Source organism: Pantherophis guttatus, chromosome 7 (genome assembly GCF_059756535.1).
Source record: "Pantherophis guttatus breed Tessera chromosome 7, ASM5975653v1, whole genome shotgun sequence".
NCBI classification, from domain to species: Eukaryota; Metazoa; Chordata; class Lepidosauria; order Squamata; family Colubridae; genus Pantherophis; species Pantherophis guttatus.
This window is the reverse complement of record NC_142069.1, coordinates 46,920,222-46,934,077: the sequence shown is the minus strand read 5'-3', so window position 1 is coordinate 46,934,077 and position 13,856 is coordinate 46,920,222. Positions and strand designations below refer to the sequence as shown.

At 39.7% G+C, this 13,856-nt stretch overlaps 1 protein-coding gene across 2 annotated transcripts in view; it reads right to left on the bottom strand.

Annotated features, from left to right (window-relative positions):
- The window catches only part of PTPRB (protein tyrosine phosphatase receptor type B), a 94,761-nt gene that overhangs the window by 46,985 nt on the left and 33,920 nt on the right, over nt 1-13,856 (bottom strand). For both annotated transcript variants that reach the window (XM_087874098.1, XM_087874099.1), the window contains 5 exons: nt 13,581-13,844; nt 12,261-12,530; nt 9,952-10,212; nt 7,546-7,812; nt 3,879-4,142 (listed from right to left, as the gene is read on the bottom strand). In XM_087874098.1, coding sequence (XP_087730224.1) covers nt 3,879-4,142; nt 7,546-7,812; nt 9,952-10,212; nt 12,261-12,530; nt 13,581-13,844 — 1,326 coding nt within the window. The remainder of the gene's footprint in view (nt 1-3,878; nt 4,143-7,545; nt 7,813-9,951; nt 10,213-12,260; nt 12,531-13,580; nt 13,845-13,856) is intronic.

Below are 13,856 nucleotides of genomic sequence, written 5' to 3'. Positions count from 1 at the left end.
ATAGCAGCTGATGAGTATCTGGTTCTACGCCAGTAATTATTGAGCTACTAACATTACAAATGAGCCTTCTTATCTAGGCCAGAAAGATTTGTTTGGATATGTAAAAACTGAGCAAAATCCTACTTTTATCATCATCTATATGAATGTCCCAGGGCTGTGGTATGAATTAATAAAATGAGGTGTCAAGCTTCAACAGTTGTATAATATGTTGTTGCCTAAATCAAAATGATGGGATTGTAGTCACTATATTAATCACTGTGTATTATATGTATATGTATGTGTATGTGTATGTACATGCATATATGTGTGTGTGTGTGTGTGTGTGTATGTATTTATATATATATGCTTTGATTACATTGTTGCAACCAGCAATTATTGCATTTCAATTTTCCAACTATATTTGTCCACTTAACATAACCATGCAGCTGCTGAAACAGCCTTTTCAAATTATGATCCATGAATCACCAGTGGTCCATGGATGTCTACCAGGTGGTTAACTGCAGCTCTCTATGTTTCACAGTCATAATGTTCATGCTGGCTGAGTTCTACTTTTTTCCAAATTGACAGCCAGTCAGCTGGCCAGAGACTATTCACAACACTGCCAGCCAATTGGCCAGGACAAAATTGCTCACCACCTGAGTCCCACCTACCACCCCCCACCCCCAATTCACCACTAATTAACTGGCCAGAACACAGCTATTCACTACTTCTTCTCCTGACTCAAACAGTAAATGCATAGTCAGTTTTGGAGTACACTTTAAATCAGGGGTCCCCAACCTTTTGGACCTCTGGGACCACCAAGTTCATAATTTTAAATCCTGCAGACCACTAATACGAATCCAGTGCACTGCTTGAAGTGCCTGGACTCCCAGTGACGGGATGAGGTCCTTCAGGCACTCTCCCTACTCTCTCTTTCGCTCTCTCTCTCCCCCCTCTCTCTTCCACTCTTTCTCTCTTTCTCTCTCCCCCCTCTCTCTTTCTCTCTCTCCCACTCATTCTCTCTCATTCTCTCTCTGATTCCCTGACTCTTTCTTTCTTTCTCTCTCTCTCTCTCTTTCATTCTGTCTCTTTCTCACATTCTCTGTCTCTCTCATTCTCTCTCTCATTCTCTCTGTCTCTCACTTTCTCTTTCTCTCTCTCTCTCTTTCATTCTCTCTCTCTCATTCTTTCTTTTCTTTCTCTCTCTCTCTCTTTCTCTCCCCCTCCCACTCTTTCTCATTCTCTCTCTCATTCTCTTTCATTCTGTGTCTCTTTCTCTCTCTGTCTCATTCTGATTCTCTCTGATTCTCTCTCTGATTCTCTCTTTCATTCTGCCTCTCTCTCTCTGATTCTCTTTCATTCTGTCTCTCTTGCTCTGATTCTCTCTGTCTCTCTCTCTCTCTCATTCTCTCTCTCCCCCTTCTCTCCCCCTCTTTCTCATTCTCTCTCTCTCTCTCATTCTCTCTTTCATTCTGTCTCTTTCTCTCTCTCTCTCATTCTGATTCTCTCTGATTCTCTCTCTGATTCTCTCTTTCATTCTGCCTCTCTCTCTCTGATTCTCTTTCATTCTGTCTCTCTTGCTCTGATTCTCTCTGTCTCTCTCTCTCTCTCTCATTCTCTCTCTCCCCCTTCTCTCCCCCTCTTTCTCATTCTCTCTCTCTCTCATTCTCTCTTTCATTCTGTCTCTTTCTCTCTCTCTCTCATTCTGATTCTCTCTGATTCTCTCTCTCTCTCTGATTCTCTCTTTCTTTCTCTCTTTCTCTCATTCTCTCTCTTTCATTCTCTCTCTCCTTCTCTCTCTCTCTCATTCTCTTTCTCTCTCTCATCTCATCTCATGGGCCAGTCAGTGTCTTGGGGCTGAGAGGAAGTCAAGCATCTCCCCAAGAGACCGAGGTGCATGGAGCGCCAACAAGATTCAGAAGAAATGCCCGGGAGATCCAGCAAGAGATGAAGCTTCGCTCCCGCTCTGGAATATGGAGCGAATCTCCATCCCCCACCCTCCCCTTGCCAGGCAAGGAGTGACTGGGAAGGGAGGGTGGGGACAGCCACTGGTGGGTTCAGCTGACAGGAAACTAAAGCAGGGGGAAGAAACAGCCCGGCGTTCCTGCCACCCGTTGCTTCGGCTCGCCTGCACCACCACCACCCCTTACACCATTACCTCATTCCAGCTGGCATGGGCGGCACTGCAAAGTTGCAAGTTGCACAAATCTCCCTCTACAGCAGAGATTTACAGCCCCACCATGAGCTGCCTAGCCAGTCCTATATTCCAGAGCTCTAGTCACAGGACTGACCATTGCTCATCCTGGAGCAGCTCCTCCACTCGGGTGCACTGCGGACCACCAACATTTTCTCACGGACCACCAGTGGTCCGCAGACCACCGGTTGGTGACCACTGCTTTAAATACTACAGAGTTCTTAAATATTTACTCTGTTTACTAAGGGTTAGAACCAGTTTGCCAGATCCTGAAGATGAAACTCAAATACTTTGGCCACCTAATGAAAAGGAAGGACTCACTGGAGAAGAGCCTAATGCTGAGAAAGATTGAGGGCAAAAGAAGAAGGGGATGCCAGAGAATGAGGTGGCTGGATGGAGTCACTGAAGCAGTTGGTGTGATCTTAAATGGACTACGGGGGGTGGGGGGAAGGGATGGTAGAGGACAGGAAGGCCTGGAGGAACATTGTCCATGGGATCGGACACGACTTCGCGACTAACAACACCAACAAGAACCTGTTTCTGTAAACTGTTGATTGGAGCCTAGTGTTTCAGGAGAACATACAGTTACATGTATGATATAACTATAATATATAGTTACAAACATTTCTTTCACAATATGACACAGATCTAAATGGGGGAATAAACGGTTCTGTATTTTTGGCCTTTTTGCATTTGTTCTGTTAGAAACTAATATTCCCTCTTATAATAGGAAACCCCTTTTGGTTCTATAGTGCAACTCATTGTTTTTATATTCTTTTATGAGAAAAATATTAAATGTATTCTGAAGTGTATACAATATGATACTACTGAACATTCAAAAGTAATACTTGTTTTCATCCATCCTAGTATCCAATATAATATTTTGAATGAAAATACATATTTATTCTTAGTTTCTAATGGTCTTTAACAATTTTTGTTCACAAAATTTTCCTTTAATGCAACTATTTAGCAAGCAGACAGTTCAAACAATATTTTGCTATTCACTTAAGAGCAAAGCTTGGTACTTGTTCCTTTCTTAACGTTATATAGCAGTGATGGCTAACCTTTTCTGGACCAAGTGTCCAAAGCACGTGGACCCCCAAAATGCAATGTATGCTACCCCCGCACATGTGCCCCACCTCCATGCATGCACGTGTGGCCTCCACACATGCGTCCCACCCCTGCACATGCACGCACCCCCCATGCATGCCCTACCCCTTGCACATGCATGTGTGGCCCCTGCGCATGCACCCTGTACATGCTGGCATGGCCCCCGCACATGCGCCCTGCCCCTTGTGCATGCACCCTGCCCCCGCACGTGCCCCTCGCATATGCACACTTCCCACATGTGCCCTCCCCTCCATGCATGTGCGCAGCCCCCTCGCATGCTCCCCCCCATGCAAACATGGCAGAGACCTGAAGACCAGCTGGTTGGCAGGAGGCATGCACGCATGTGCAGTGGAGATGAACTGGGATGACAGCTTGCGTGCCCACAGAGAGGGCGCTGAGTGCCACCTCAGGCACACGTGCCATAGGTTCGCCATCCCAGTTATATAGCATACAGCTCATGGAGAGACAATACATGCATGTGTGCGTGCATGTGTGTTTATCTCAAACATACCTAGAAGCTTTTACAATAGCTATGGTATTGTAGATCCATAGTTAGCTAAATATATTCAAACGTCTTCTTTCAGCTGTTGTTTACCTGTTCTTTCTTGACCAAAAGACTGGTTTTCGTATTTCCCACTCCTGGTTGTTATCGTCACATCATAGAGACGACCTGGTGTGAGAGTGTTGAAGGAGCACTCGCTGGTGGATTTTGCAATGGTGACGATATGAACAGCCTGACCTCCATGAGAGAGTGTCACCATGTAGCTATCCACATCCCCTGCAGCTGGCAGCCAGGAAACACTCAAATAATCACTCCGCCCTGAATTGTTCACCGTGACTCCACTTACACTGGAAGGAACTGCACATCAAAGCAACAGAAAGTTCTCAGTTTACCAGGTGTTCAGAGAAAGTTTCCTGATAAGGTCCAAATTTATAACAACAGAGAATTTTGTGACACCGAAAAATGACAAAAATGTATTATTGCATAAGAATTTTTAGATTCCAGTCCTGAAGTGGAACTCTGATCTGAGAAAGTTTATGCAAAGTTAGTTGTTAGTTTTTAAGTTTCCATGAGATTCTTCATTCTTTTTCTGCAGAAAACTACTGGTAGTCCTTGAATTACAATCGTTCATTTAGCAACCGTTAGAAGTTATAATGGCATTGAAAATAGTGACTTACAACTAGTCTTCACACTTACAACTATCGTAACATCTTCATAGTCACATGATAAAAATTTGGGTGCTGGCAACTGGCATGTATTTATGACTGTTGCAGCATCCCAGAGTCACCTGATCCCCATTTCTAACCTTCTCAGCTGGTTTCTGACAAAGTCACTGGGGGAAGCCAGATTCACTTAGGGACCTCATGATTCTTTTAGCAGTGATTTGCCTAACAACAGTGGAAAAAAGATTATAAAATTGAGTGCAACTTGCTTAACCGCCTTACTTAGCAACCGATATTTTGGTCCCAACTGTCATTGTAAGCCTAGGACTACCTGTACCACTGTTCTTCTGGAGGCGTAGAGCTTCCTTCATCTAGATCAGGGATGTCAAACTGGCCAGCCCAGCTCCATGAATGGGAAAAGTGTCGTATAATATCACATGACAGCAATGTGATGGGGCGAGTTTGACACCTGTGATCTAGAAGATCAAGGCAAGGGGATTCTCTCTTTTTCTACTGAGAATCAATTCCCCTAGGGCAGTGTTTCTCAACCTTGGTAGCTTGAAGATGGGTGGACTTCAATTCTGGAAGTTGAAGTCCACCCATCTTCAAGCTTCCAAGGTTGAGAAACACTGCCCTAGGGATAATTTGTTGTGGGGAGAGACATTAGAATCGTAGGATGAGGCTGAAGCAGACACTGAGTGGAAAAATCAATACAAAAAGTGTTTTGAAAATGGTGCCCTTTCTCTCTACTTCATTCTCCCTCCAGTAAATGACAGCCTCCGTCCACCCACCCACCCCGCCCAACAAATGTGATGGAGAAAAAAATGAACTAAAAAATGCTATGGGCTTATTGGGATCACTGTTACCCCAGGTAGAGAAAAGAGGTGCTTAGTCCTTCTGCCTCACTATATTTTGCTGTGTGGCCACAAGGAAATGAAAAATAAAACAGAGAGAAAAGCAGAGATAACTTATTCTGCTCTACATATTGTTTATACTGTACAGTAGAAATGAAGGGTGAAGCCTCCATTGTCCCTATATGGGACACTGCAGATTGGGGGAAATTAGTTTAATTTAAAACAATCCTGGGATGGGGGCTAAAACAGCCCTGTAACCTTGATGCTGATTATGACATTCACAATACTCTCTTCTACAAACTTAATTAAATGTTTTGGACATCCAGAAGAAAAAAGTTACTTTGCACTTATGTTGCTAGTACAATAGTAGTTATTGAATCAGCAATTCTTGCAGATAAAAGGAATTTATATAGAGCTCAGGCACTAAACACTAATTAAAGGCATACACACACAAATAAATACAAGGAATCTTATTTACAGTTGTTCATCCATAGAAAAGCAAAATGATCAGCCAAACTTTTGGAGCTGCTGCAACATAATGCCTCACTTTCACAGAATGTTGCAGAGCAAACATTGATACATACATCATTTATAAATTTTGAAGTTGCCTGCCCTCTAGTGGAAAGACTTATGAACATTTTATCTGAGAATGAAGTTTAATTCTTTTCACGCTTGTTTTTCAAGTTCCTTTCAATAATTACCTGAATCATATAATAAAATTATATATCCTTAAAATTACTGACTCTACTAAAATTTAGGCTTTTTAAATATATACATTCTGTAATTGAAAAGCATTAATTCAAGCATTCTACCTATCACTTAAGAAATTCACCAGATGACTGTCCAGTTTTCTTAAAAGTCAAAAGTTCGTGAGTGCTCATTATATGTTGTTCTGAAATCTCCATTTTAAAAATCAAATCAACTTTATTCTTAAAAGGAAAGAGTGTGTACATGATGGCATGTTTTTACGTAAGTTGAAGACTGGACAATCCCTGATACAAATGTGAATAAAGATCAATGAACAAATCTTTCATTATTTTCATTTGAAAATACTGAAAAATGTCAATCCAAAGAAAACAGTTTCAATTTGTGTGGTCAGGTGAATTTTCAGAAGACCTGAAAAAATAATTTAACCTGGGGGTTTTTTTGGGGGGAGGGATGAGGGTGGGCAGAGAGATTGCCTTCAAATCAGTGTTGACTTCTGGCAGTGGTGGGTTGCTCCTGGTTTGCCCTGGTAGTGGCGGCGGCGGGAGGCTCTGCCCACCTGCCCAGACCTCATCAAAGATGCTCTGCGCATGTGCAGAAGGTTCTGTGCATGCGCAGAAGCAATGCACGTGTGCAGAGCGCGCGTGCGTTCACGAGAGTGAATCGGTAGCGAAGGTAAGTGGAACCCACCCCCGACTTCTGGTGGCTGCCAGGACAAATCCCTGCAGTGTTAAGGCAAGATTTCAGAAGACGTTTGCTACTGCCCATTTCTTAGGGTTGAGAAGTAACTAGCTGAAAGTTACCCAGCTGGCTTCATGCCTAAGGCAGAACTAGAATTCAGAATATATCAGTTTTTACTCCAGTGCCTTAACTACCACATCAAACTGGCTATCGACCTGTAATTATACTCACACGTTATCTTTCAAGAAAAAAATAAAGCTTTCTTTTTCTTACCTCACTCTATGCTCCATTTGAAGAATGCTTCAGAGTCCTTAGCCTTGTAAAGCAAACCACAACCTCTCAAATGTTATTCAACCAACTGTCACCAGACATGTTGGCTAGTTCTATACCCCAGCCATGATTATTGGGCACCAAGTTAGAAATGGCTGTTCTAACACATTCCAGAATCGAGGAATATTTTTCTTTAAGAAGAAGACATTTTCAGTTATCATCATCACTTCCTCCACAACCACCATTGGACATTTTAATCCCCAATAACTACTATTATCCCAGCTGAGATTTATTCCTGATGATTTAATGGATTCAAATATGGAGCAATATGGAATCGATTTCCATTGCCTTTTTTCCAGAGTTATTTTATAAGTGCTGGTCCAGTCACTAGACTTTTCCAGACATTGTTTGACTTGTTAGTCTCCTACCCAAGTCCAACCAAGCAGCTTCTACCCCAACAAGTAAGTCAGAAGCCACCTGACCACTATTTTAAAGTATTGCTGATTTGGTTTCCTCTCTGAAGGACAGACATGACACAATCTTCTTAATATATTCACTCATGAATAAATGTATACATTATCAACCTACCTGTTCTTCCTTCAGCAATCACTTGTCTGGAAGATATTCCTCCACTAACAGTGGTAACAACCACTGAATAGAGTCCTCCAGGTTTTAAGGATTGGAAGTAGTACTTATCGGTATCACTGGAAACTGTGTCATTTTTTATGACAACATTTTCATGAATGACCAACACTTGGTATGAATCTACATCTCCTTTTGGCCTTATCCAGTTGGTGAATAGACTGTTGGTTGTTCCTTGGTTTGCTACACTTAAGCTCATCACTTGTGCTGGAACTGGAAGATCAGCATTATGGTTAATGAATTAAATTATGGTTTATATTTACATAAAAGTTCAAAATCATAACAGTAAAATCCATAAAGAGGTTCTTAAAAGTATGGTTAGTATCAATAAATTAACAAAATATATGTAGCCCTCAACTTGCCACCACAATTGAACCCAAAATTTCTGTTGCTAAGTGAGACATTTGTTAAGTGAATTTTGTCCTATTTTATGGCCTTTCTTGCCACATTTGTTAAGGGAATCACTGCAATTTATTAATAACAGGGTTCTTAAGTGAATCTAGCTTTCCCATTGTTTTGTCAGAAGGACTCAAAAGTTGATTGCATTATCCCAGGATATTGCAACCATCAAAAATAAGTCAGTGGCCAAGTGTCTGAATTTTGATCACATGACCATGGGATGCTGCAACGGTTGTCAGTGTGAAAAATGGCCATAAGTCACTTCTTTCAGTGCTGTTGTAACTTTGAATGGTCACTAAACAAACTTCTGTAAGTTGAGGACTACTTGTACATGGTTATATGTTCAAATGGTTTGAACATTTCTGAAATTTGAAAATTATTGGTCTCTTTGGAACAAAAGCTCTTAGAATCAATTTTATTACTGGAGACTGGAACATTTCACATACTTTTGCCAAGTATAGGCAGATCTCTTCAGTTTATTAATACTGATTTATTAAAAAGAGCACTGGTTACAGCATTTTTATTCCTTACAGGAGCCAACATGAAAATGAATGAAAATGCCATTTTGATGCAAGCCAACCTGTAAAAATTTCCAAAAATCAAATGGATAGCATGATCCAATGAATATAGTTTACTTGCAGTTTACTTCAAAAGCCTTTCAATGAAGTTTTTCACTAAGAATTCTTAAATAAAAGTCACAGCATAAGAGGACAGATCTGCTTATGGGCAGAAACTAATTAAAGAAGCAGATGTAAGAATAATTATATAGTTATTACAATGGAATATGTAAATACTGCAGTTTGCAATAAACTGAACTTTATAATTTAATAATTAAGGAATGTAAAGTCATGGGTGAGGAGTGAGGTGATTGTATTTGCACATAAAACCAGCGATTAAGGATGGCTTAAAAAAAAGTGGTGGTGAAAATTTGCAAAAGGATCTTTTCAAAATGGAGGAACATGTAATGGCATGCAATTAAAGTTCAGTGTAAACAAGCAAACCGTGATGTGCACTGGGGCAAAACTTCTTAATGTTGCATATATGTATTTATATCTTATGGGCAAAAATTGACCAAGACAGATATATTGCAGTTGTGACAGTTCAAGAACAATATCAACATATCAAATAAATGCTATAAAAACATATCCCATGTGCAAAATCAAGCTGCTAATATTGTAAAGCCTTTAAACAGATCCCAGGTATTACAATTCTCAGAATATACTAGATATAGAAACTAACTATTGGACAGCTAGAAAATGTGCAGAAAAAAGGCAAGGAAAATGATTGGTTCTAAAGTAATTCCTCTCTAGGGAAATGTTACCATATTGATATGCCTTTAGAGGCAAAAATGTGAGTAAGATGATATGATAGATTTGATTCACTACCACAAGATGTACTGATAACTGCCAACTGAATTGCTTTAAAGTGACAAATTCATAAAGCATCAATTTATCAGGGGCTACTTGTTGTGATGGCGAGACATTTATCTCCAGCATCAGAAACAGTATGCTGGGAAACAAAATTGAAATTGAAATTGCAAATATCTGGTTGACTACAATGGGAGCAGAGTGCTAGATAGAAGTAGTCCTTATTTAGAGACCGCCTCACCTAGCAACTGTCCAGAGTTGCAATGGTGATGGAAAAAATTTATGACAAATTTTCACATTTACGAGATCTTTTCAGGTTTATAAAGCATAGACCAGAAAACTGAAGTAAGAACATAAACACAATCATGGTTTCATTTAACCACCAAGTTGCCAGTCCCACTTCTGGTCTATGAGCTATACATGGCTTTGGATCAAATCTAGCTGATTTGTATATTCTGAGTAGACATAATTTCTGTTTTATAGAAGACATGAAGTTTGAAAAGCAACGACTAAGGAAAACCATACAAGGTAGTTAGTTTTTTTTTAAAAAAAAATCAGAACCAATAATATGTCGATAGTATGGTACCTGTATGACCCACAATTGAAGTCCAGTTACTCAAATCCCCACTTATGGTGGTGACATTAGCAGTGTACTTTCGTCCAGGAGACAGATCGGTGTAAGTGAACTCTTTGGCTTCTTTAGCCAGGGCCCTGTTAATGATTGTGAGGGACCGGTGTCCCAGTGAAACCACATAGTGATCCCAGTCAGACTGAGGGGTCGCCCACATGATTGTTAGAGATGATTCATTAGCATGCTTCACACGAAGCTGAAGAACTGGCTGTGGAGCTGGGGGGGGAAAAAGAAATACTCTCACAATATTGAGGTTTTATGAGGAACTGCATTTTGAAAAGGAGTTAGTGATGCTGCTTTGACCAAAATTGTGAAGAAACACATTACAGATATGGTTAGTTGTAGTGCTATGGTTGAAAAAGACTTCATATGTGTGAGCTATGACATTACTCATAAGTAAAAAGCATTTCTTTCCTAAGTAAGCCTGGTTTCACAGCTTGTATGCTAGTTTTTCAGGCCAATGTGTTATTTTAATTTTTTTTTACTTTTCTCTGTTTGTGTCTGCAAGCTACTGAGTTGGTGTTAGAAGAGGTATGCTTTAAGTGCTGAGCACAGTTCCATTCCATCTGCCACTGAGCTATATTATTTAGAATTTGACATTTAATGAGAGACTTCAAACTGAGGAAAAAGCTTGTGGGAGTTGTCTTTATTCTGATGAGACTATTGAACAAATTGAGCATTTATTCTTGAAACCACAGTGGCTTTGTTCCTACAAAAAGCTAAATCAACAGGGAAGGATAATTAGGATGTTGTGGAAACACCAATAAAAGTAAATGACCCCATTCAATTAATCCTAGAGAGGGGAAGGTAAATTAGCCCTCAAAAGACTTAGTTATGACTACACCAACTCTACCTAGTCAGCCATGCTGTGGAAATATGTAACCAAGTGATCTATTTTAAAACAAAAGGAAAAACCAAAAGAAAAGAAAAAAGAAAAGAAAAATGGTCAGTGTTCATGATTTAACAATACATCCCCAAAGTCTGATCAGTTGCAAGAGCCAAGCTATAAGAGAGCCAAGCCATTATAACAGGGAGCATCCACAGAGGCAATAAAAAAAATCAGTTATGATCAAAAACATGCATCTTTCCATTCATATAGAAAAGAGATAATGCACGCAGGGAAGGGCTTTGAATGGTCAGTAAGAGACAGCATAGCCAGCAACTGGATCATGGTGTCTGAAAAGATACCCCTCCCCCATTTTTGGCAATGAAAAACAGAAGAGAGGATTGCACTTTCAAGCTTGCAAGATTCTGTGAGTCTGGCTTTACAATAAAGTAGAATTAACTCACCTAATTGTGATTTCTGTCTAGTTCAGGCCACAAGGCCAACATTGATCATCAAGTCTCAAAAGACAATCCTCTGCATTTCCCCCTTAAAAGTGTGAGAAACTAGGGAGCATGTCTTCTGAACCTCTCGCCTTGCCCACTATCCACTTGCAAACTATGCTGTCTCTTATCTGACCATTCTCTTGGCAGTGTCTCTTTGCCAAGTCTTTCAAGGTCTTTCCCATATTGTTACACATGGTTATGGAATCTCTCTTAATGAATGCAAAGATACAGCCTATGTTAGGATATCATGGAACCATCTAGTACTCCTACTGCAAGAAGTACTCCTGTGCTTTTTGATATATTTAGTGTGGCAGTATTATTAGAAACAGTGATAAGGAGATACATCTATATTAGTGACTGACTCAATTAGATGTATGATGAATTAAGTTTTCAGGTGGTCAGATTTCAAGAAAAGCAATAAAAGGTATGATCAAAACTATGTCTGTTTCTACTGCAACACTCCACTTTTGTTCAGGAATGGTACATTTCTGTAGCCCACAATAATATGCAATTTATAATTATAAAGAGTATAATGTCAAAAAGTCAAAATGTGTATAAAGTCTAAAGGATTAAAAGTGAGGGTGTAGCAGGAAAAACAATCAACACGAGGTGTAAGATAAGGCAGGGTTTCTGACCCTGGTCTTCTTATACACCCTCCTATCTTTTGTTTTCCAGACTACTCCCTTCCTTTTTGTAAAATTGGAGTTCTTAACTTTCTACCCACAGTAATTGCTTATTTCAGTGTCAACTGCCTTACTTTAATTGACTTAAAGTAATAGGTCTCAAATATTTTTAAGTACCTCACAGTCCCTTCAAATACAAGTAGTATTTGTATCCCATAATCTCATTTCAGGAAAAAAAACTCTTTTGAAATTTTCAACATTTCTGCTGGCTATAATACAAAAAAACCCCACTCAAACAAACCATTTTCTCACCTGTTCTGCCTTTGCAGTGGGCTTCATTCTGTAAGCCTCCACTTTCTACAGTAACAATCACCTCATATTGTCTTCCAGGAACGAGTGCTAAATCCCTGATGATGTATTCTCTTTTATCTTTCTCCAGAGTAGTATTCAGCAGTAATGTAGAGCGGTCAAACAGTAAAATATGGTATTTGTCCCAGTCTCCCGTGGGGGGAAGCCAACTTACTTTCAGACATTTCAACCAACCCATGCTGTCTGCTTTCAATTCTGAAACTTCTTGGGGAACTGAAACACAGAATGCAAAATGATAACAGATAAAAGGGAACTGGTGTATCATAGAATAAATAATTCTTCCTTACATTGTTATTCTATTAGCATTAATTAATTCAGTAGCTTCCTACTGCTAAACATCTAATTGCTTTTGAAAATTTTTACAAAGTCCCAATTTGTGACTTAAAATCCTATGCCTATATAATGTAAGATTTGCAACACATTGGCAGGATAGAATCACCACCTGAGGAGTTAGTAACCCTTTTTTCTATCTACAATATAGATTCTTCCTGTCATATATTCTGGTTCTCCATTTGGGACTGGGGACGTAGCTAGGGAAGAATAGCTGGACATAGGATTTATAGTAAAAATGTTAATCATTGTTTAATTTCAGCAAACTTCCCCTTTAACTGTGCTCAGTGGCTAAGATCCTGAGCTTGTCAATCAAAAGATTGGCAGTTCAGTGGTTTGAATCCCTAGTGCTATGTAACGGGGTGAGCTCCCTTTACTTGTCCCAGCTTCTGTCAACCTAGCAGTTCGAAAGCACGTAAAAATGCAAGTAGAAAAATAGGGACCATCTTTGGTGGGAAGGTAACAGTGCTCCATGTGCCTCTAGTGTTTAGTCAAGCCAGCCACATGACCACAGAGACATCTTTGGACAACGCTGGCTCTTCGGCTTTGAAATGGAGATGAGCACTGACCCCTAGAGTTGGGAATGACTAGCACATGTGCAAGGGGAACCTTTACCTTTACCTTTATTCCACTTATAATATCATTATATTTTTATGGTGAAGGGTGAACAAATTATTATAGAGATAAGACTGTAAGCAGACATACAATAATTTTGATAACAAATGAGGATATTGTATCTCAGGAATATTACAATCTTTTACACACATTTAATTCACGATTTACTAATTAGTGTTTCCTTTTGAAATAAGTAGGACCAGTGTAACTGTAATCTAAATCCAACCCATTTACTGCCCAGAGAACAATTGGCACCAAAAAAAAAGAAATCAAAATACTGATCAGATTAGAAGGTGTTTAGAAAAATTAGAAACATACTTGTCCTTCCATGAGCTGTCACTCTGGTGAATAATTCACCACTGATTGCATTGACATTCACTTCATACAGACTTCCAGAAATTAGCTTCTCAAAATAAGTCTCTGTGACTTGTGCTTGTAAAATTTTACTTTCCTTAAAAGACCCATGTTGAAATAAGGTGACATTGTAGAAATCAAGGTTTCCTGAAGGCCTCTTCCATGACACTTTCAGTGTATCCAGACTATCATCATTAGCTACCATCAAATCTAAGACTTTGGCTGGAGCTATTAAAAAAA